The sequence below is a fragment of the Lepus europaeus genome, chromosome 5 (assembly GCF_033115175.1).
Source record: "Lepus europaeus isolate LE1 chromosome 5, mLepTim1.pri, whole genome shotgun sequence".
In the NCBI taxonomy this organism is placed as follows: Eukaryota; Metazoa; Chordata; class Mammalia; order Lagomorpha; family Leporidae; genus Lepus; species Lepus europaeus.
Genome location: NC_084831.1, coordinates 47866742 through 47888727, shown reverse-complemented (window position 1 = coordinate 47888727; position 21986 = coordinate 47866742). Strand labels below are relative to the sequence as shown.

Here is a 21986-nt window from a genome sequence, read left to right as displayed (position 1 = left end):
CCGCGGCGCCGGCCGAAGAATTAAATTTTTATAATTCTTATTAAATAAACAATTGTACTGCCTCTCTTCATGGATAGGAAGCCAGTGTCATTTTAGGGAGAATCTAACATAGTGTTAGAAAAACTTACCCAATTGGTTGCTTGTTGGAAAAGAGTTCTCCAGGAAAAACATTTCTCCTAATTCTAAGTTCCTTCTGTTTATATTTTAAGAATCCAGGGTCTGGACTCTGCTCAAAAGAATATACAAAAAAGATTGACACTGTCCTTTGACAAAGAGCTGATTGACCAGAGGTGTATTCTACCCTACATTCAGATTACACTGGAAGAATTTAAAAAGACAAACAGAAAACTTGTAACACAACTTGAAAGGATCTGGTGTTAGGTTATATAACTTTGAGAGTTTACGTGAACAAATAGCAAAGGCATGTTTGCTTAACTATATAGTGTCATAAACTAATGATCCCAGCAATAATATTAAATATCAAGTTACATAATAGGTATTAATCCAATCCCTGGGTCTTCTTAGATTTCTAAACCTATCCTCCTAATTATCCATTCTAACCTTTAAAGAACAATCCAAGACTTCGTAGCCCTTACAGGGCATCAAAGACTTTTGCAAACTTTTCAAGTCTTTAAGCAAGTATCTTATTTGTGAGGCCTTGTCTGAACACCTTATTGAAAACAGTAAGTCTCATAAAACTCCTAACCTTCCTGTCCCGGGTTCATTTTTCTAACAGCACTAAATTCATATTATGTGCACAAAGGTACTTTTTTAGAAAGCTCTTGAGAATGTAATTAAAAGTTTATTTTGGTGCAAAGGTTTTTGAAATGCTCGCATTTAAGGGGTCTTCAAAACATTCATGAAAATGTAACATGAAAAAGCTATGCAAGGATTTCAAAATTGTTTTGCAGCTAAAAAAATCTTTTAATTCCATATTCCATGAACTTTTTAAGTACCCTTGTGTAGGTTCTGAGTATTGTCTTCCTCTATTAAAAATGTAAACCTCATAAAAGATTTGATTTTGTTCCTACCTGAGTCACCATGGCCTACCACAGTGCCTACCACACTGCAGGTTCTCAGTGTTTTCTCAACAAATGAATGGGTATCAGATATGTGGAAGAAAATTCCCACCGATCTTGCCACAAGAACAATGAGTCTCTTCTACATTTACTTGAGGTTAAAACATGAAGTCTACAATGAAACAGAGACAGCAGGGTAGAATTTCCAGCCTACCCAGGTTTCTTCAGCAAAAACAAAACAAAAAACAACATTGTCCTTACACTTCTGGATTTGCAACAAAGTATTTTTAATAAACTGGCTCCAATTATGGAGAGAGGACATGATTACTAAATCTCATGATAAACAAAATGGAAAAGGAAGAGGGCTCAGCTGCTTAATCCACCACTTGGGACCTGTAAATCCCATACTGGAGTGCCTGGGGTTGGAGTCCCAGTTCCTCCACTTCTGACCCAGCCTCCTGCTAATGAGCTGGGAAGGCAGCAAGTTATGGCTCAAGTACTTGGGCCCCTTCCACCCAGGTGGGAAACCTGGATGAAGATTCTAGCTCCTGAATTTGGGAAATGAACCAGTGGATGGAAGAAGTTGTGTGTGTGTATGTGTGTGTGTGTGTGTGTACACCCCCCCCTCAGCAAAGTTCAATGCCTAACTAGTTCTTCTTACTAATTACTTAACTAATAAGAAGTATAAACTTTCAAAAGCAAGCTATTTTTCTACACCCTAAGTGGAATTGCATCTCCAAGAAAACAGACCTCAGCAAAAATGTCTTAGCAGTTCCGACCTCAGCCCTTCTCCAACACCAATACCTTTTTCTCTCTCCATCATCCCAGAGGCTTCCTGGAGCCCCGGCACTCAAACCAATCAACCTCTAGCCCTCCTAGGTCTAATTTTCGGAGCCCACCCAGCGGCATTCCAGCGTTTCCCAGGCCCACCCTCGCTGGCCCACTGGGTGTCCGCTTAACAGGAGGCCCTGCCAACCCAGAGCGCTACAACATCACAGAATCTGGGGGTAGCAGGGACCTCTGAGCAAGGCTAGAACCGGAAGACATCTTAGACTTCATCCCGCGCTGCCGATTTCAGTGTGACCTTGGGCATGCTACTCAACCCTTAGGGGTTCCAGTTTGCTTCCCCTGCAAGGTGAGGGTCACAGCTGGACCAAGTAAGGATTTAAAGAGATCACACGTAACGCCCCTGATAGGGCGCCGGGCACCAAACGGCAACTCAATCATCTACCGGTAGCCTGCAGTACTGCCCAGCTCTCCCCACACGGTGTCCGAGCTGGAGGGCACCTGACGGGTATGCTACCACCTCCCAGCTGTGCAGAAGGGCAGCGCCTGGCCCCGACCACCGCCCAGGTGACAGGCGTTGGACCTGGAGCCCAGGACCCCCTGTCCCCCAGCCCACTCGCTCGCGCTCGCCCCCAGCCCCGCCTGCCAGGCCGGGGCGCCGCTGCTGGGCGAGGCGCTGCCCGCCGCCCGCTGCCCGCCGCCCGCGCGGGCTCCGCGTTCGCAGCTGCCCGGAGCCGCGCCACCTGCCGCGGGGCCCTGCGCCGGTTCGCTGCTCGGCCCGGCCCAGCCACCCGCCAGCCCCGCGCGGCTGCGGCCTCGGCGCGTACTCAACTCTTCACTTTGCCGAAGGTGCCGACGCCCAGCGTGTCGCCCAGAACGTAGTGACCGATCTTCACCCGCCCGTCATGCTTCTGCTTCTCAGCCATGTTCGGCTCGCGCGGCCTCGCTCCGCCGCGGCCCCTCAGCGCGGACGCCGCCGCCGCCGCCGCCGCCGCCGCCGCCTACCCACAGTGCAGCGGGACCCGCGGGGGGCGGGCCGCAGGCGACGAGGGGGTGCGGGCGCCGGCGGCCGGGGTCCCGGGAGAGGGCGCGACCGAGTGCGGAGCGGGGAGCCGCGCGGCCCGGCGTGACCGACGCCTGTGGCGGAGCCGGAGCTGGGGGCGCGGGGCGCAGGCTGGGAGAGAGGGCGGGGCCCGGCCAGGTGCGCGCGGACCGCGGCGAGGGTCGCAGGCGGCAGGTGCTGAGAGGGCGGGCGGCGGCGCCCCGAGGGCGAGGGTGGGAGGGGGCGCTCTCTGAGGGAGAGCCGAGAGAATGGGGCCGTGGGGGTGACACCTGGCTCCGACCTGAGGGGGTGGGAAGAGGTGGGAGTAGAATCTGAGGAGAAACAGGCCCAACGCCCCAGCCCGCGATGTGGGCTGGGAGGCGGAGGCCAGGGGCAGTTGCCGGGGTCGCGGCCGTTTCTGATCCAGCTCTTGGAGCACCCACGTCGGTGCTCTCCCCACTTGTCCTCCTCTGCCTGTTTCATCGTTTTCACTTGCTTTGTCCTTAGATGGAAGAGAGAGCTCAGCTGTAACCGAGGCGCAGCTTCCCAGTCAATCCCCGTCGCCGTGTTTGCGTTTGATCGCCTGCCTATATACATATATACATGCACAGTAGGGAAATGGTGTGTGACAGAGCTGCGCAGGAAGGAATGGTGAGTGCACAGGAAGTGGATTACAAAGCTGTTCCAAAAAGTTCTTGGAGGGACACGGCGCCCCAGAGCCGGCCACCGCTCCTGACTCCAGCTTCTTGCTGATGCAGACCCAGGGAGGCCGCGGGATAACTCAGACCCTTGGGACCCTTCCACTCACGTGGGAGACCTGGACTGAATTCCCAGCTCCCCTCCTGGCCCGGGCCCAGCTCTGGCCTTTGTGGAAATTTGGAGAGTGAATCAGCAGATGAGATCTGTCTCTCTCTCTCCCTCTCCCTCTCTCTTTCAAATTAATTTTTAACCCCATGGAAGATAAATTTAATTGAAATGTTTATTTTGAAAAACACGTGAATGAGCGGTCCTCATCAAGTTCATGAAAATGTGTATGATGAAAAACTGTGCATGGATTTCAAAGTCTTTGGCACCAAAATAAGCTTGCCTTTTAGTTTCATTGTTCCACGAACATTTAAAGTACCCTTGTACATGAAGGACAAAGGAATTGTGAAAAGCAAGGACAATATAAAGACACAATTTAAAGTATGATAAGTAGAAAAAAAATGGTAAGAGGAAATGAGAATCATGATTCCTCCCCCCCCCCCCGGCCCGGGGAGGGGATATTAAAGAGAAAGAAAAAAAGAAAGAGAAAAAGAACTAGGTGAAGTGCTGATCTCTTCCATCTCTTCATTCTTTCCCCTCTTTCCTTCCTTTGTTTAATAGTATCCTATTCTTTAATGTTGTCCTATCTTTCAAAATTATTACTTTAATTATTTGTTTCTCACCACAAAAACAACTATTATGACTAATGCATGTGTTACTGGCTTGATGTAGCCATTGCACTATTACATACATTTCAAAACAACATGTTGCATCTGATGTGTGTAAAATTTTTATTTTTCAATGATGTAAAATTTTTAAAGATTAATTTTAAGATTATTTGCTATTTGAAGATGAATTGTTAAGAATTAGTGAGATGCTTTTAGCACTGGGCATGCCAATGGAGTTTCAAGGTCACATTCCTCAAACTTGAAGTCTGTTATACTGCTTACATGTAAAGAATATATTGATCAGAAAGACTAGGTTGTGAAAAAATTTTTTTTTTTTTTTTTTTTTTTTTTTTGCTTTCTGAGAAGTAGTAAATATACAAATGGCATCTATTCATTCTTGGCTAGACACCAAGACAAACTGATGAGAGATGAACACCACTTATAAATTACAGATATCACACCTGTTACATAGAGGCTATTTTCGTTCATTCTTTGGATCATCTTTCTTGCTGACAAGAAGTATCATTTAAGAATCACACTACCTAGCTGGCAATTTTGAGAACACAACCAGTCGTTTTTAATGCTGAACTTTCATTTGGTTCAGGGTCACTCCTTCTGTCCTTCAGTGTTCATTCAGGTGAGCAAGAGAACAAAATTCCTGTTCAGCTTTTGAGATGTTTCTGTCTTTCATTCTAACATCCATTTCAAACATGTTGAAAACTCTTTACTGAAGTTAGATTAGTTTCTTGAAACTTGGTACAAAGAGACTATACATTGAGATTCTTTAAGATTCTTAAAGTGTTTTACACTGCCTTAACTAACCATTAATAATTACAAGTTGAATTGTTATGTACTGCATAACTACTATTTTTACACTGCTACTATGAACTACCTTGTAACTTTATACCAAACGTATATGATATTTTGTTGGCTAAGAAGTTGTTTTAAACACAATTATCTCATTTACTTTTCATAAAAGAAACTTATTATCCCCATTTTATAGATGATAAAACTAGTTTTTCCTTTCTGATTTGCCCAAGGTTAAAAGCTAAGCAGCAGAGACAAACTCACATCTAGTTCTAACTTTTCTTTTTCTGTTATACCACAGCTACCTTTACCAAAAAAAAAAAAAAAAGTAATGGTGCTCTAGGAAAGTTTAAAATGTTCACAACCACAATCCCAGTCTCGTGTTTTTATTATTTCTAGGAAAGGCCGATAATACACACTTTAAAATTTCCTTTTGTTGTTTTCTATATTTAGAAGAAAGATTGAAAGCCATGTGGGTGGGAAGAGTGGAAGAGGATGAACCTTTCGTACCTGGGCATGGTTCCACATCTCCCTCACCCTACTCCACAATGCAAAACCTGACATACTAGATCTCCTTAAGCAAGGTGCCTCTTGAGGTTGTAACCGCAGATGTTCTGGTAAATGCAGTATTCCCCATTTTATTATTTTCCAGTGATGTTTTAGTGTCTGTGTTGTTTAGTACCCATCTCTAAAATTGGTGCCCCAGGCAGCTGCTCTGTTCTTAACACTCATCCAAAAGTCACTGGTGTTTTTTTTTTTTTTTTTGATGAGGTAATCCAGGAGCATGAAGCCAAAAGTGTAGAAAATAGATATTATAGATTGTTACAGATGGATGATTAATTTATAAAAATATTATTTTCTACACTTGGAATGTTTGTGGTACTTGTCAACTTAAAATTTTTATATATACCTGTGTTTTCATTTCAAAGAAATATTCATCTGCAAACCCAATTTTGTATTTTCTTCTTCTTAAAAATGTTCTCCACATTCTATAAACTTCAGGTGAATCTATTAGAATTCCTGTAATTTGTTAGGTACTATTCTGGGAGGTAAGGATACATTAGTGAACAAAATGGAGAAAAAAATAAAACCCTCTCTTTTGTGAAGCTTACATTCTAGCTGGGAGAGAGACAAAAAAAAGCATAATAAACAAGTAAATTAATTAATATGTCAAAAGGTTAGTGGTATGGATAAAATCAAGGAGGGTTGGGGTTGGGAAGTACTGGGAAAGGAGTATGAGTGAGCTAAAGCTACAATTTAAAAAAATTCCTTATTTTATTTGAGAGACAGAGAGGCACAGAGAGATTGCAAGGTCTCATTGGCTGGTTTGCACCCCAAAGGCCCAAGCTGGGAACTCAATCTAGGTCTTCCATGTGGGCAGCAGGGATCCAATTACTTGAGCCATCACCTGCAAGAGCAGGAAAACTGGAATCGGAAGTGGATATAGCATGCAAGCAACTCGACTTACATCACAACCACTACACCGGATGCCCATCTGGAAACTGCAACTTTAGACAGTGTTGTCAGGGTCGGCTTCACTGAGAAGGTAAGTATAGACCAAGACTTGAAGGAATTGGTGATTGATAACACCAGTGTAATTTAGTGCAGTGTGTTGGCTTAATGACACTCCATTAATCTATTCAGGCCTCACATTATAATATTTGAAGTAAATTAATCCAAATTGTCCAGCAGGAGCGGACAACAGTGACTTTTGGGGCCGGCGCCGTGGCTTAACAGGCTAATCCTCCGCCTTGCGGTGCCGGCACACCGGGTTCTAGTCCCGGTCGGGGCGCCGGATTCTATCCCGGTTGCCCCTCTTCCAGGCCAGCTCTCTGCTATGGCCCGGGTATTCTGGTATTTCTTTCACGTGATCGATTAAAGAAGTGCTTTCTTCCAGGGCCTATTTATTTATTTATTTATTTATTTTTATTTGAAAGGCAGAGACACACACAGAGAGAGAGGAGAGACGCACAAAGATCTTCTATTCTCTTCTATTCACTGGTTCACTCCCCAAATGGCTGCAATAGCTGGGGCTGGGCAAGGGCAAAGTCAGGAGTCTGGAATTCCATCCAGGTCTCCCATGTAGGTTACAGGGGCCCAAGTATTTGGGCCATCTTCCATTGCTTTCCCAAGCACATTGGAAGGGAGCTGAATTGAAAGTGGTGCAGTCACGACTCAAACCTGCGCTCACATGGGATGCTGGCATTACAGGCAATTGACTAAATCCACTGCCCCACAATGCCTGCCCTGATCCATCAACTTTCCTTTTTTTTAAGATTTATTTATTTATTTGAAAGACAGAGTTACACAGAGAGAGGAGAGGCAGAGAGAGAGAGAGGTCTTCATCCACTGGTTCACTCCCCAATTAGCCGCAACGGCCGGTGCTACGCCGATCCGAAGCCAGGAGCCCAGAGCTTCCTCCAGGTCTCCCATGTGGGTGCAGAGGCCCAAGGACCTGGGCCATCTTCCACTGCTTTCCCAGGCCACAGCAGAGAGCTGGATCAGAAGCAGCCAGGTCTTGAACCTGCGCCCTTATGGGATGCCGGCACTTCAGGCCATGGCATTAACCCGCTGCGCCGTAGCGCCAGCCCCGTCCATCAACTTTCTAATTACATGTTCTTCTTTAAGGTTCCCATTTAAATATAGCTTGCATAGCATTTATCAAGTCTATCATCATAAGTACATATGTTTGCATTTATTTTGTGTATTTTATATAACACATATACAAAAATTGAATTTTCATACACCCCCTGCTGTTCCTAGGGCGCATTGCAACCTAGTGTATAATTCCACAACTATTTGCTGATAAAATTTTAGAAAGGGCTACTAAGAGAATCAAGGAACAAGAATCTAGGGAAGAAAACAATTTCATTGTATGCATTCACATTATTAAATACAAATCATAATTTTACTTACTTGGCAGTATCAGTGAGATTGGAGATGCACATTAGCCAGAAACTACAGAGCATGATAAGGTATTTCTGTTATTGTTCTCCAATTTAAAATAAAAAAACTAAGTTAGTTACTCGTTGATTAATGAAAAATGCTATTTGTGCCCTAGGTGGACTAAGCACGGTAATTACAGTTTTTCATGAAAAATTTCAAACATACACTGAAGTAGGGTGCTATAAATAACCCTAACCACTGTAATTATCAGCATTTTCAACATCTACCAGTTTATCTCAGCACATTTTAAATTTGCCTCCTACAATATTTTAAAGCAGATAACCAGAAAAATTATTTCACTAATACTTCAGTGTATAGGTCTGACATATAAGGACTTTGTTGTTGTTTTTGTTTGTTTGTTTGTTTGTTTTTGACAGGCAGAATGGACAGTGAGAGAGACAGAATGAAAGGTCTTCCTTTTCCGTTGGTTCACCCCACAGTGGCCATTGCGGCTGGAGCGCTGCGGCCGGCGCACCGCGCTGATCCAAAGCCAGGAGCCAGGCGCTTCTCCTGGTCTCCATGAAGGTGCAGGGCCCAAGCACCTGGGCCATCCTCCACTGCCTTCCCTGGCCACAGCAGAGAGCTGGACTGGAAGAGAGGCAACCAGGACAGAATCCGGTGCCCCGACCAGGACTAGAACCCGGGGTACTGGCGCCACAAGCGGAGGATTAGCCTATTGAGCTGCAGCACCGACCTGTTTTTGTTTTTTTTTTTTTTAATTAAGCAAGCTCCTACCATATCTAACAAAATTAACAATTCTTTACTGTTGTGGAATACTCACTTCCTATTCAGTTTCCCTTGATCATCTCAAGAATATGTTTTATTTTACCATTTTGCATTTTATTTTACCATTTGCATTTTGTTAATATACTTATATCTCTTGTGTCTTTTAATCTATAGTGATTTTTCCTTTTTCGAAAAAATGGCATTTATTTGTTACAAATTTGGGTATTTTTACCTGTTGAATATATCAAGCCCTTTAAAACTTAATTCAGTAATTGGGTGAATTAAGAGTTGGTAGAGAATGCACAGTATTTGGAATAAAAAATCCAGGGGGCCGGTGTTGTGGCATAATGGGTCAAGCCACTGCTTATAACACCTGCATCCTATTTGAGCTCCAGTAACAGTCCCAGCTGCTTCACTTTCCATAGAGCTCCTCGTTGATGCAGCTTGGAAGGCAGTGGAAAATAACCCAAGTTCTTGGGACCCTGCAACCCACAGGGAAGACTCCGGTGAATCTTCTGGCTCCTGACCCCTGGCCTGGCCCAGCCCTTTCTACTGCAGCCATCTGAGGAGTGAACCAGCAGATGGAAGATCTCTCTCTCTCTTTCTGTCTAGTCCTTTCTCTGTAACTTTGTCTTTTAAATAAATAAATAAATCTTTAGAATTAAAAAAAAATCCTGAGTTCATATCCCAGCTTAGCCATAGCCACTAGTGTGTCCTTTTTATTTTTGACAGGCAGAGTGGATAGTGAGAGAGAGAGACAGAGAGAAAGGTCTTCCTTTTTGCCGTTGGTTCACCCTCCAATGGCCGCTGCGGCCGGCGCATCTTGCTGATCCGAAGCCAGGAGCCAGGTGCTTCTCCTGGTCTCCCATGCGGGTGCAGGGCCCAAGCACTTGGGCCATCCTCCACTGCCTTCCCGGGCCATAGCAGAGAGCTGGCCTGGAAGAGGGGCAACCGGGATAGAATCCGGCGCCCCGACCAGGACTAGAATCCGGTGTGCTGGCGCCGCAAGGCAAAGGATTAGCCTGTTGAGCCACGGCGCCGGCCTAGTGTGTCCTTATATAGACTTTTTATAGTACTTCAATTGTTAAGACATCCAGTTCCCAAATCCTGCTCCCCATTTTAGAATGATACTGTCAAAGGAGAAACATAGGTCAATTACTGTGAAGTACTGTCAGCCACAGTGCAAAATGTCTCAAAAAACTGTTTGGTCTTAGCACATTATTTTCCCTATACCTATTGTACCTCTTGACATTTATCACTGGTTTTTAAGGTTGGGCAATAATATCACCTGACTAACCCCCTGCAAAAAGATAAACAGACACAATACATGTGACAACACACACACACACACACACACACAAAACCCTTCTAGGGAAATATAACTTTCAGAAGTTATCTTTGGTAGGTACCTCAGTAACAAATGTTATATTTAACATAATCCATTTTTATTTGTGGCTAAGTAAATTTCTAAATTGCTTCAACATGAGTCAATGTTGCAATTTTCAATGTAGCTAAGAAATATAGAACATTTTGGATCAGACTTCCTTTACAAGCAGACGCATTAATTGGAATAACAAAGGTTGTTTGCTTTGCTGTACAAACATTAAGAATCTGACAGCACTTTTAGATTCTTACTTTCATGTGTGTGTTGACAGCTTGCCTGGAGAAAACTCAAAAACACTTTTTGATCACTTAAATCAATTATTTCCCCCTGGCATGGGTTCAGTGACTATCTGTACTGGATACTTTTAAACTTGTGAGGTTGGAGTAAGGAGATATCAATGTCACCTTGGATTGATTATCATCTCTGTGATGGCTGTCCTCTGGAATGAAAACAACCCTTGACAAAACTCTGCAGTATACTTAGTATTTGAAGCCTTTTAACATACACTTTTAATAACCTCAAATGTGTGTTAATGCTTTGGTTGTTGGCTCAATTCCGTTAACACTAACTACAAAGCTTTGACATGATTAATTAATACAAACAAGATAAATTAAGTAATTTCAAAAGTTCTAAATGCCCTGTAAATAATAAAATAATTCTCCTTCCAAGAATAAAGGCCTTTAAAAATTGCCAGAGAGCTCAATTTCTCTTATTAATTGGAATGTGGCCTTAGACTAGGTGCTCTCTGGGGGCTCTTCACCCTGAGATTCTGAATCTAAAAAATTAAATTGTGTAATACTTTTCTTAAGTATCCATTAACAAACTTTTCACCCTCTGGTTTTAAGTTATTGACATGTTTTTGAAGGGGTCTGGCTGTTTGACCAATGAAAAGTTCTCAGATTCTCTATCATTCCTTTGTTCTAAATACATTCGTTGGTTAAATAAAGAAATATTGACTCCCTACTTGGTGCAAGGAACTATTCTAGGCACTGGGGGTAATAATGAAAAGAATATGCTGGGGACTGTCATGTTTACCACTTACAGTGCTAATGTCTGTTAAAGAAAAAATATTCATGACACTTAATAGACAGTAAGACAAGTTTTATTCAGGACTGTTGGAATATGGGGACCACTGAAACAGGGTTTTGCAAAGAGAGAGAGAGAGAGAATACAGCAAAGAAAAGCAGGGATTTGTAGCCAAAAATGGAAGTGGGGTATGTTAATGGATGGAAAATTACTAAGAGGGCAGGGTAGTTATTTGCTAAACTGACCCAACAGGATTCTTGTAAAGCCATGATGATCAGATATTACCTGGGGGATGGTGGAGAATAAAGAATTTGGTTAGATATCAAGGTGATCAGATATCAAGGGTGGGGAATTCTGGCTAATTGAGTTAGCAAGATTCCTGCTAAAACTGGACTTTTGAAGACATGCCCAGGAATGAGGCTTACTTGGGCTCAGAAGAATCTGACTGGAGTTAAGTAAAGGACAGTCTTTGTTACATTCTAGTATAAGAGCCAAGCCAAAAACAAAACAAAACAAAAAAAACAAACCACAAACGATTGAGCAAATATATAATACAATGTAATATGAGTGGGGGTGGTGTTGTGGTGTAGCAGGTGAAGCCATGTGCCTGCAGTGCTGGCATCCCATGTGGGCACTGGTTCATGTCCTGGCTGTTCCGTTTCCAATTCAGCTCTCTTCTCTGGCCTGGGAAAGCAGTAGAAGGTAGCCCAAGTCCTTGGGCCTCTGCACCTGCGTGGGAGACTCAGAAGAAATTCCTGGCTCCTGGCTTCAGATTGGCCCAGCTCCAGCTGTTGCAGCCATTCGGGGGAGTGAACCAGAGGATGGAAGACTTTTCTTTCTTTCTCTCTCTCTCTCTCTCTCTCTCTCTCTCTCTGACTCTTTGTAACTCTGCCTTTTGGATAAATAAATAAGCCTTTTTAAAAAAAATGTGGCCGAGGGAGTGCAGTGGGGATGGCCCAAGTCCTTGGACCCTGCACCCGCATGGGAGACCAGGAGAAGCACCTGGCTCCTGCCATCGGATCAGTGCGGTACGCCGGCCGCAGTGGCCATTGGAGGGTGAACCAACGGCAAAAAGGAAGACCTTTCTCTCTGTCTCTCTGTCTCTCTCTCATTATCCACTCTGCCTGTCAAAAAAAAAAAAAGTGACCGGCGCCGCAGCTCACTAGGCTAATCCTCCGCCTGTGGCACTGGCACCCCAGGTTCTAGTCCCAGTCGGGGCACAGGATTCTGTCCCAGTTGCTCCTCTTCCAGTCCAGCTCTCTGCTGTGGCCCGGAAAGGCAGTGGAAGATGGCCCAAGTCCTTGGGCCCTGCACCCACATGGGAGACCAGGAGGAGACACCTGGCTCCTGGCTTCAGATTGGCGCAGCATGCTGGCCATAGCGGCCATATGGGGGGGTGAACCAATGGAAGGAAGACCTCTCTCTCTCTCTCTCTCTCTCTCACTAACTCTGCCTGTCCAAAAAATGTAAGAGTCAATGGACACAGAGATGAAAGTGGGAGCGGTGTTAAACATTTTATAGGTTGTCAGAGACTCTCCAAGGATGATGTAGCATTTGAGAATTAAGTGAAGGAAGAAGCCATATTAAAATATTTGAAACTGGGGCTAACATGGTGGCGTAGTAGGTTAAGCCCCAGCCTGTGATGCCAGCTGTTCCACTTCTCATCCAGCTCCCAGCTAGTGAGCCTGGGAGAGTAGTGAAAGATGGCCTAAGTTCAGGGGCCCATGCACCTATTGGAAGACCTGAAAGAAGCTCTGGACTCCTTACTTTGGTTTGCCCAGCTCCTGCCATTGCAGCCATTTGGGAAGTGAACCAGCAGATGGAAGACTGATATCTCTCTCTCTCTCTCTCTCTCTCTCTCTCTCTCTCCTCTCTCTGTAACTCTGCCTTTCAAATAAAATAAAACCATAAAAAATATTTTGAAAGAAGAGCATTTCAGACAGAAGGAGGTACACAGGCCCTAAGACAGTACAGTGGTATGCTTGGGGAATGCAAGAAGCTCAGAATGTCCAGAGTGATCTGTCAAGGAAGGAAATGGAGACATTTGCGATTAGAATGCCTGCCACAAGATCATACTGGATGGCTATGTTTGAAACACTGAGGTTTTTTTTTTAATGTGATCAAATACTTATGGAGGATTTTTGACCAGTAGAGTGACATGTTATGAATCATAAAAATAAAAGATCTTTCTCTAGATAGCATGTAGAAAAGAATCTCAGAAGGCAAAAGTAAAAGCAAAATGGCTACGTAAGAGCCTATTGTAGTATACTAGGTACTAACAGTCGCTTACACTCAGGTGACTCACGGTAGAGGCACACAGAGCCAGGGCATTTGCTGATGGTTGGATGAGAGGTGCAAGAAGAACCAAAGAAGAGGAATTCAGGAATTAGATTTTGGGTTCATACAACTAGGTGAACAAAGGTGTCATCAGCTGAAATGCAAAAAATGTGAAATAAGTGGGGGGTGGTTGGAGAACAAAATTCTATTTTGACCATGGTAAGTTAAGGTGTTTGACAGAAATCCAAAAGGATATGTCAAGTATGAGGTTGGCCATGGAAGTGTGAACTTCAGGGAAAAGTCCAGACTCAAAGTGTAAGTTTCAAAATCATCAGCATACATAGCTTAGTGCAAAACCCACTGAGGAAATGAATGTAGACAGCAAAAAATGGAAGAAATTCCAGGGTAGAGACATCCTAAATGTGGAGATCTACACAAGGAAAAGGAGCCAGCAAAGGATCTTGAAGAGGTATATCCACTAAATTACAAATAACTTTTAGAAAGTATCACCAACTCTTTGAGGACACCACCATCAACTGTACCTAATGCTGTGAAGAGATCAAGATGAGGATGAACAGTTTACTATTGGATTCGATGACTTTTGACTTTGTGATGGTCAAGGTAAAGGTCAGAATAGAATATAGAAAAGTTGATAGGAAAAAAAGAAAGTGTTTTTGTACAATTCTTTTAAGTTTATTTGCTTACTGATTAATTTGAGAGGAGAGAGAGAATGTTCCTATCCCCCGGTTCACTCCTCAAATGCCCACAATGGTCAGAGGGCCAAAGTCAGGAGCCAGGAGCTCAATCCATGTCTCCCACCTGTGTGGCAGGAACCCAAGTACTTGGGTCATGACCAGCTGCCGCCAAGGGTATGCATTAGCAGGAAACTGGGATCAGGAGACTGAGCTAGGCTTGGAACCCAGGATCTCAGATACGGGACACAGGTGTCGTTACCAGGGACTTGACCTCTAGGCTACATGCTCACCCCTCTTTTCAGTTTTTATATGAAGGAGAGAACAAAAATATTTAACTTTTGCTATGAAAGGAGGATATGGAGGGGGAGAAACATAGCATGTTTCTATGCTGATAGGAATGGCCCAGTAGGAAAGGGAAAACTGGTTTCATAAGAGAGTATGAACACCCAGCAGTGAATTTCAATGTAACAGTCTTTCAGGACCTTTCATACATGCTTTCCAGGGACTTGCACTGTAGTGGAAAACATACACACCTAATTAATAGACTTCAAAATGGTGCGATAAGTCCCACCCTTCTGATGGCTCTTTTGCTTTTATCATTAACAAGCCAGACAGGGTCAATAAAGTTACAAATCAGGTCTTTTGATGAGTTTGTCCCCACCTTGTACTGATTAACAGGCCCCTCCCCTAAAAAATTGTGCTTGAAAACCTCACTACCACTAGCCCCTTTGGGTTTGGCCTTTCTTGGAGCCCTCCTCCGTGCCACTCTTGCTGGAGATCTCTGACTAAAATAAATCTTGCTTTTAAATTAAAAAAAAAAATGGTGCAATAAGTAACATGACAAAGTTATGGGTAGTATTGACCCATAAGTACGGTGAGTTAGGGCAGAGGTATTTGAATGGGAAAAATGAAGAATGCCCTAATCACTGGCAGTCCAAGTAGAGAAGGGGGAGAAAGGTGGATTTGTGAGATACTTAGGGGAAAGGATGAACAGCATTGAGTGGCTACTTAATTATGAATTAGGAGAGAAATGGAGCAATTTAGAATATCTTCCGGATTTCTAGCATGATGATAGGGATAAACTGATAATCCAAAAACACAGTCCTTAACCTATCACTTTGTTTCTCAAAATTGTATAAAGATTGGGGGCCAGCGCAGTGGTGTAGCGGGTAAAGCCACCGCCTGGAGTCCCGGCATCCCATATGGGTGCTGGTTTGACTCCTGGCTGCTCCACTTTGCATCCAGCTCTCTGCTTTGGCCTGGGAAGGCAGTAGAAGATATCCCAAGTGCTTGGGCCCCTGCACCTATGTGGGAGACCTGGAAGAAGCTCCTGGCTCCTGGCTTTGGATCGGCGCAGCTCCGGCCATTGTGGCCATCTGGGGAGTGGACCAGCGATGAAAGACCTCTCTCTCTCTGTCTCTGCCTCTGCCTCTCTGCAACTCTGCCTTTCAAATAAACCTTAAACACACACACACACACACACACAATAGCCTAACCCTCCTAGACCTCCAAAATCTGCCTTTTTGTGTGCCTTTTACCTTCCTGCTGTACTTTCTCAGAATGCAAGAGCAGAATGGAAACCAGCTTGAAAAGTATTGATTTACAGAGTAAAATCCAGAGTAATGCAGTCTGGATTCAAGGTTCTCTATGATCTGATCCCTGTCAACGTCATCTTTCTTACCCAAAACTCAAATATCAAGTTCCCTCCAGTCTGGGTTTCCACCAGGCTGTTGAAGGCCACTGCACCCTTAGTGCCACTGCCATTGTCTGGGACACTAACTCTTTAATAGTCCAGATCGCAGTCTGCCTAACAGATGCCTCCTCATCTTTCGAAACTCACCTCTATGAACCCTCTCTCTGCCCCCCCTACATATGACCACCCTGTCCTTCATAATGCTGTGTGCCCTGTATTCAACTCAGTCTGCCTTTGTAATCATCTGTTTATGTGTCTGGTCTGCCATTTAGCTATTAGTCCCTATAGGGCAAGCACTGTGAATATAGTGGATGCTTAATGCATATTAGTCAAATGAATGAATAAGAAATGGAAAAAGTCTCTGTTAAGCATATCTTTATCTGAATTTTCCTATCCCCTTGCAGGAAGCACTAAAGCCTTCTTTTTGTTATAGTTGTTTTTGTTTTCATGTTATACAATAATTTATTTAAGAAGTTTCTTTTAAAAAGAGTAAACAGTAAAATACAAAGTGATAATTTATAGAAAAATAAATTTAGTTCTTATGCTTATGAAAATAATTTAATGAAAAGGAAAATGCAAACTGAATCTACCTTGAGTAACTTTTCTTGCCCATCAGATTCATAAAATAACATTTTTTAAAGATTCATTTATTTGAAAGGCAGTCACAGAGAGAGAGGGCAAGAGAGAGAGATCTTCCATATGCTTGCTCATTCCCCAAATGACTGCAACAATCAGGGGTGGGCCAGCCTGAAATTAGGATCCAGAAACTCCATTTGGGTCTCCCACATGGGTGGCAGGGCCCAAGTGCCTGGGTCATCTTCTGCTGCTTTCCAGGTGCATTAGCAGGGAGCTGAATCGGAAGCAGAGCGGCGGGGACTTAAACAGACACTTTAATATGAGATGCTGGCAAAGCAGGCGGTGGCTTAACCCTTTGAGCCACAAAGCTGGGCACACAAAATGTGGACAACCATCTCTTGTCAGGGCTATAGAAACAGACACCTCCTATCGTTGTTCACCCGACTACACGCCATGGCTGGAGTTCCTTTGTATCCTTCCTCAGGGCCTCTCCCAGAAGTTTCCTTTGTGTAGTGTCAAGTTAACTCCAGCTCCCTCATCAGCACACAGTTTAACATCACCTCCTGGAGGAAGCATTCTCTGACCTTAGCTGCCACCCTTAATCAGACTATAAAAGCTTGTACCGGGCCGGCGCTGTGGCTCATTAGGTTAATCCTCCGCCTGTGGCGCCGGCACACCAGGTTTTAGTCCCGGTCAGGGTGCCAGATTCTGTCCCAGTTGCTCCTCTTCCAGTCCAGCTCTCTGCTGTGGCCTGGGAGTGCATTGGAGGATGGCCCAAGTCCTTGGGCTCTGCACCCACGTGGGAGACCAGGAGAAGCACCTGGCTCCTGGCTTTGGATCAGCGTGGTGCGCCAGTCACAGCGGCCACTTGGGGGATAAACCAACGGAAAAAGGAAGACCTTTCTCTCTCTCTCTCTCTGTCCACTCTGCCTGTCAAAAAAAAAAAAAAAAAAAGCTTCTACCGGAGTATTCCTCTAAGCCTCTATGTTGCCTGTGTTCCAGCACAATATGTGTTATATGAGCATCATTGTGTTTGCTCTATCGCATGGTTTTCTCTTTGCTTTTTGGAAGAAATATATAAGGGCAGATTTTATCCTGTTTATCTTTGTATCCTCAGTACCCCAGTATTCAATAAGTGTTTCAAGAATGTATTTTTTAAAAATTAAGAATACTTTATCTTTTAAAATTATACATTGTGTAATCATGTCCATATTTTTCACATTCATGAAGAATTTTCTAATCATTCCAGGCTACAATTAATCTTTCACGCTGGCATTCCATTAAGCTGTGGCTGTATCTCTTTTGTGTAATTATCTTTTCTGGAACGGTGCTTGATTTAGAGTGACTATAAAAGCCCAAGGATAAGAAAACGTTAATTCTTCAACTCCTACAGTTGTGCTTCTCACCTCCTCTTATTTTGTGCTGCTATATATGAGTAGCACACACCCCTACCAATTCTTAGGGCACTCAGTATAATTCTATTCTTCCCCCACTGGCAGAGCTATGAAAGGCAACATCATCGAATTGGGTATGATTTGTTAAAATAAACGATTAATAATCTGTGACTACACGATTACTGGACACAATTTACAACAACTTCTTGCCCCACTAAGAATGACCACATGGAACTCATTGTTTAAATACTTGATGAATGAATAGCGGAAGGAAGGAATGGTGTGTTCACGGTCAAGTTCAGTGGGAAGTGACACTACATCTTCTACACAAAACTAATCCACTCTCAATCTATTACTGTTTTCAGCCAGACATAATTTATTTGTATGGATTAGAGAAAGATACTACTGTCCTTCTTAAACTAAATCCTAAATAAAATGAAAGCTTTAACATTTTTCGCTTCTTTTCTCAGGCCTTGCTAGTCTGGAAAACAAATGGAAATGTTCCAGGAGCTGAATTTCCCCTGAGATTTTACTAAGTTCTGCCTTCTCTGTTCTCCGAAGCATCTCAGTGGCCCCTGCTCCTTTCCATATCCCAGCGTTCCTCACCACCGCTTGTCCATCTGGCGCCCTCTACTGTTACCACGAGCCTCAGGGCTCACCAGGAAGGATTTTTGGTTTTCTCTAGCTGCTGCTGACTGGGTGGGTAATGGTGTTTTTGTTCCCTTATGTTTCAGCTCCTAACAATGCAGAACCCAAAACCTCCAGGCTGAGCATCATCAGAGGAATATCATCCACACGCTAGTCTAAGTAGTTATCCTTGCGAACCTAATTAAGTAGACTGGATCCAGAACACCTTTCTCCTTTCTTTTACTGCTTGGGTAATGCTTACCTTCTCAGGAAAGTTCTTCCATTTTCCAAAGACAGGAAGCAATTTTTTCTCTCTTCTGCCCCCCATCCCGCCACCCCCCCCCACCCTCCCACCCCCCACATTTTATTTTTCATCTTTGAGTCATCATCTTACTTTCCAAAAAGCTTCTCCTACTACCAAGGGAAGTACTGTCCTACTATCCTACTATAGGAAGTACTACTCCTACTATCAGGGAAGGAGAACAAGGCATGTTGGGAGGGGTCTCCATGCAAATCTGATACTTTGATATCTTTGCTATAATTCTGGAAATGAAGATGTAGACAGCAGTCTCATGACAGTCCCGATCCTATTGTGCCCTTACAATATTTAATCCACTTGATAACTCACATAGATTACATATGTAGAATTTCAGGCACATGTGGCTACAGGCATAGATTAGAGAAATGCTAACAATTATTATATAAAATGAGAAACTTAACACACTGAGTGTTTCCAGGAAAAAGCTAGAGGGCAAAACTATCTTCAACTATATTCTCAAAAACAGGGCTTTAAATTTTCCTCTTGAGGGATTAAAAATCACCTTAAATAACTTCATCCATTTTTAATGTATATTTAAAATCTATTGTAATCTTTCTCAAATAGTTTGGAGAGAATGGAAAAATAAACTTGGAGGTATTCATCTATTTTCCTTATTCAAATTCACTTTTATAAAATTTGCATCTTCTTTTAATATGGCCTTGTTAAGTTAACCATTATTTGGTTTACTATAAAGTTGAATCATGGGGCTGGCACTGTGGTGTAGTGGGTAGAGCTGCCACCTGCAGTGCCAGCATCTCATAAGGGCACCGGTACTAGTCCTGCCTGCTCCACTTCCAATCCAGCTCTCTGCTATGGCCTGGGAAGGCAGTAGAGGATGGTCCAAGTCCTTGCCTCATGGGAGACCCGGAAGAAGCTCCTGGCTCTTGGCTTTGGGTCAGCACAGTTCCTGCCATTGCGCCCATCTTGGGAGTGGACCAACAGATGGAAGATTTCTCTCTCTCCCTCTCTCTCTGCCTCTGCCTCTCTGTAATTCGGCCTTTCAAATAAATAAATATTTAAAAAGAAGTTGAATCAGGGGAATATTTTTTCATAAGATAAATGCCAATTTTTCAGAATATAATCTAAGCCTCAAGAACATTTTAATGCCTAAAATGCTAAATACAAAAGAATAATCCTATGGACAATGTCCTCAAGGCTTTTACACTTTTAGGAAGACATGTTCTCATGCAACAGCTTAAAAAGAAGTTACTTACTTTTTCACCCATGAATTAAATAGCACCTCATTATATTCTTTTCACCAAACTCTCTTTAGTGATATAGGAAAGAAGGTACTTGACTCTTTGTTTCCTGTTTTCACCAAACATGACATATCCTTGGAAACACAGATTAAAGAGAGTGGTTATACACGTTTCTGCTCCTTTCTTTATTGCCCCACTCCTAAATCAAATGGCATCTTTCTGATTCCCACAGGGCAAAACCTCAATCATATGCTAATTGCTCAGTGAAAACAACACAGAGGATGAGGAAGATTTTTGAGATAGAATTAATTTGTTAAAAGTCTTTAGTAAAAATTATATGTCTAACCTCCAGCATGGGACTATGCCTCCTGAACACAAATTCAACTTCAGTACTGAATTATCACTAGGAAGGCACTCTGCAATGGTGGTAGAGAGCCCTGCTGTAAACTCATTGCCCCTCTCTATGCCTCTTGGGTTGCCAGTTAAATCTGATACTTACCCATTTTCCATTCCTGTTTCATCCAACATCTGAAGAGCTAAACAACCTTTTTCTCAGCTTTACCAGTTCAAAATTCATTCTGCAAAATTTGAACTCACCCTAGAAAACTCCAGACTTTCGTCTGACAAATGTTGCCATAGTATCAAATGAACCAGGGACATGCCACTCTGGCAAGTTCTTGTCACACTGAGAAACCTCCAAGCTGGTGTGTGCCTACCATTTATCAACGTTGGAAAGAGATTGCTGTTTCCTCTTCTTGGAAGAGGTTGCCATAAACACTCATTCTTGGACTTGATGGAAAGTCAAGTCTGCTTCAGGGTATCACATAAGGAGATGCTTAGATTGGTAGTAAGAGGAATGAATAGCTTTTGTGAATTGGAGAAACAAATTCCTAGTTTGGTAAAAGCACATTCTATACCTTATTTCCTGTTCAATAAATGAAACATTTTCTGGACATAAGCCAAAGGTTTTATGAATAGACCCTTACTTCTTCCCATCTGTTGGGATCATTTTTCAAATATAAATTAAAAATAAATCCCTACAAGAATTTGTATGTTCTCACCCTTTCACTATTGGGAGCTCTATATTGTAGCTTTATGTCATGAGTCTTAGCTGGGGTTATATCTGATGAAACTCTTTGAATAGAGTCAATCATCAGATACAAACAACTTGGCTTTGTTGTATTGCAAATATTTCTAAGCATTAAGCAAAAAACTTTGAGGTTTCAAAAGTTAACTGTTTTTAATCACTTCCCTGTTTCTTCCATAATGTGTCTAAGATCCTATATTAAAAGCTTCTGATTATTCATTACAAACATTTTAAATGTTCATCACCAATCTGATATTTCTTAAGACAAGCTGGCTTTGATGTGTGGTTTCCACATGATTCATTTAGTCTGCACCCTGTTATCACATTTTAAAGACAAACAAAACAAAATCACTATCACAAATACTTGACTAAGAAGTCATATCCATCCAAGTCCTCAAGAGTCTTGTCATGCACAGTTAAGTTTCCTGTAGTGAGATGATTTGCATTGGCAAAAATCTCAAACAAATTATATTTTCCTTTTGTGTAGCTACATTAAAATAATATTTTCTATTCTTGTCACATACTTATTTTATCAGAAACCAGCTACAGAATTGGAAATTCATGGTTTGGGGAAGTAAGGGGAATTGAGGAGATAATATCTCTGTTATTTTTGGATGGCTTACAAAGATGCAATTTTGCATGAACTTCATTTTAAAATACTCCACGACTTCAGAGTGAAGTTTAAATCATGAAAAAATATGCAATTGAGCCAAGTGAGTCTAGCAATAATGTTATAAAAATGGAAATGTTTATTATATGTATTGAATTGTAAAAGATGCCGGTTTGCATTCTACTATTTCCATTTTCATTTGTTTGAATTATCATCAGCTTTCTCATTTCTTTATACTGTTGTCTGCTATTTACTTTGAAGGCACTGCTTTAAACAACCTATTTGAAATCTTTTTCACAGTGCCAGCATCGTAACAGTCCTCTTGACAGACTCGTAAACTACATAATGTCAATCTCTAAAG

The 21986-nt window shown here is 42.7% G+C and overlaps 1 protein-coding gene and 1 long non-coding RNA gene across 6 annotated transcripts in view; one reads left to right on the top strand and one right to left on the bottom strand.

Annotated features, from left to right (window-relative positions):
* The window catches only part of PRKAA2 (protein kinase AMP-activated catalytic subunit alpha 2), an 84603-nt gene extending 81826 nt beyond the window's left edge, over positions 1-2777 (bottom strand). Inside the window, exons 1-2 of one of the 4 annotated variants that reach the window (XM_062191404.1) lie at positions 2638-2700; positions 129-226 (exon numbers count right to left, since the gene is read on the bottom strand). In XM_062191404.1, coding sequence (XP_062047388.1) covers positions 129-171 — 43 coding nt within the window. In that variant the 5' untranslated portion in view covers positions 172-226; positions 2638-2700. Of the gene's footprint in view, positions 1-128; positions 227-2637 lie in introns of those variants that run through there. The other 3 variants (XM_062191403.1, XM_062191405.1, XM_062191406.1) reach the window with 3 other exon arrangements.
* Positions 2778-2904: 127 nt separating this feature from the next.
* LOC133759821 (uncharacterized) lies at positions 2905-9150 on the top strand. 2 transcript variants are annotated; one of them, XR_009865923.1, is made up of 5 exons: positions 2905-3042; positions 3355-3498; positions 5520-5683; positions 6448-6612; positions 8390-9150. It is a non-coding gene; the product is annotated as an uncharacterized LOC133759821 (long non-coding RNA). The 2 variants fall into 2 exon arrangements; XR_009865922.1 differs by lacking the exon at positions 8390-9150 and having other exon boundaries at positions 6448-6798.
* The last annotated feature ends 12836 nt before the right edge of the window (positions 9151-21986 follow it).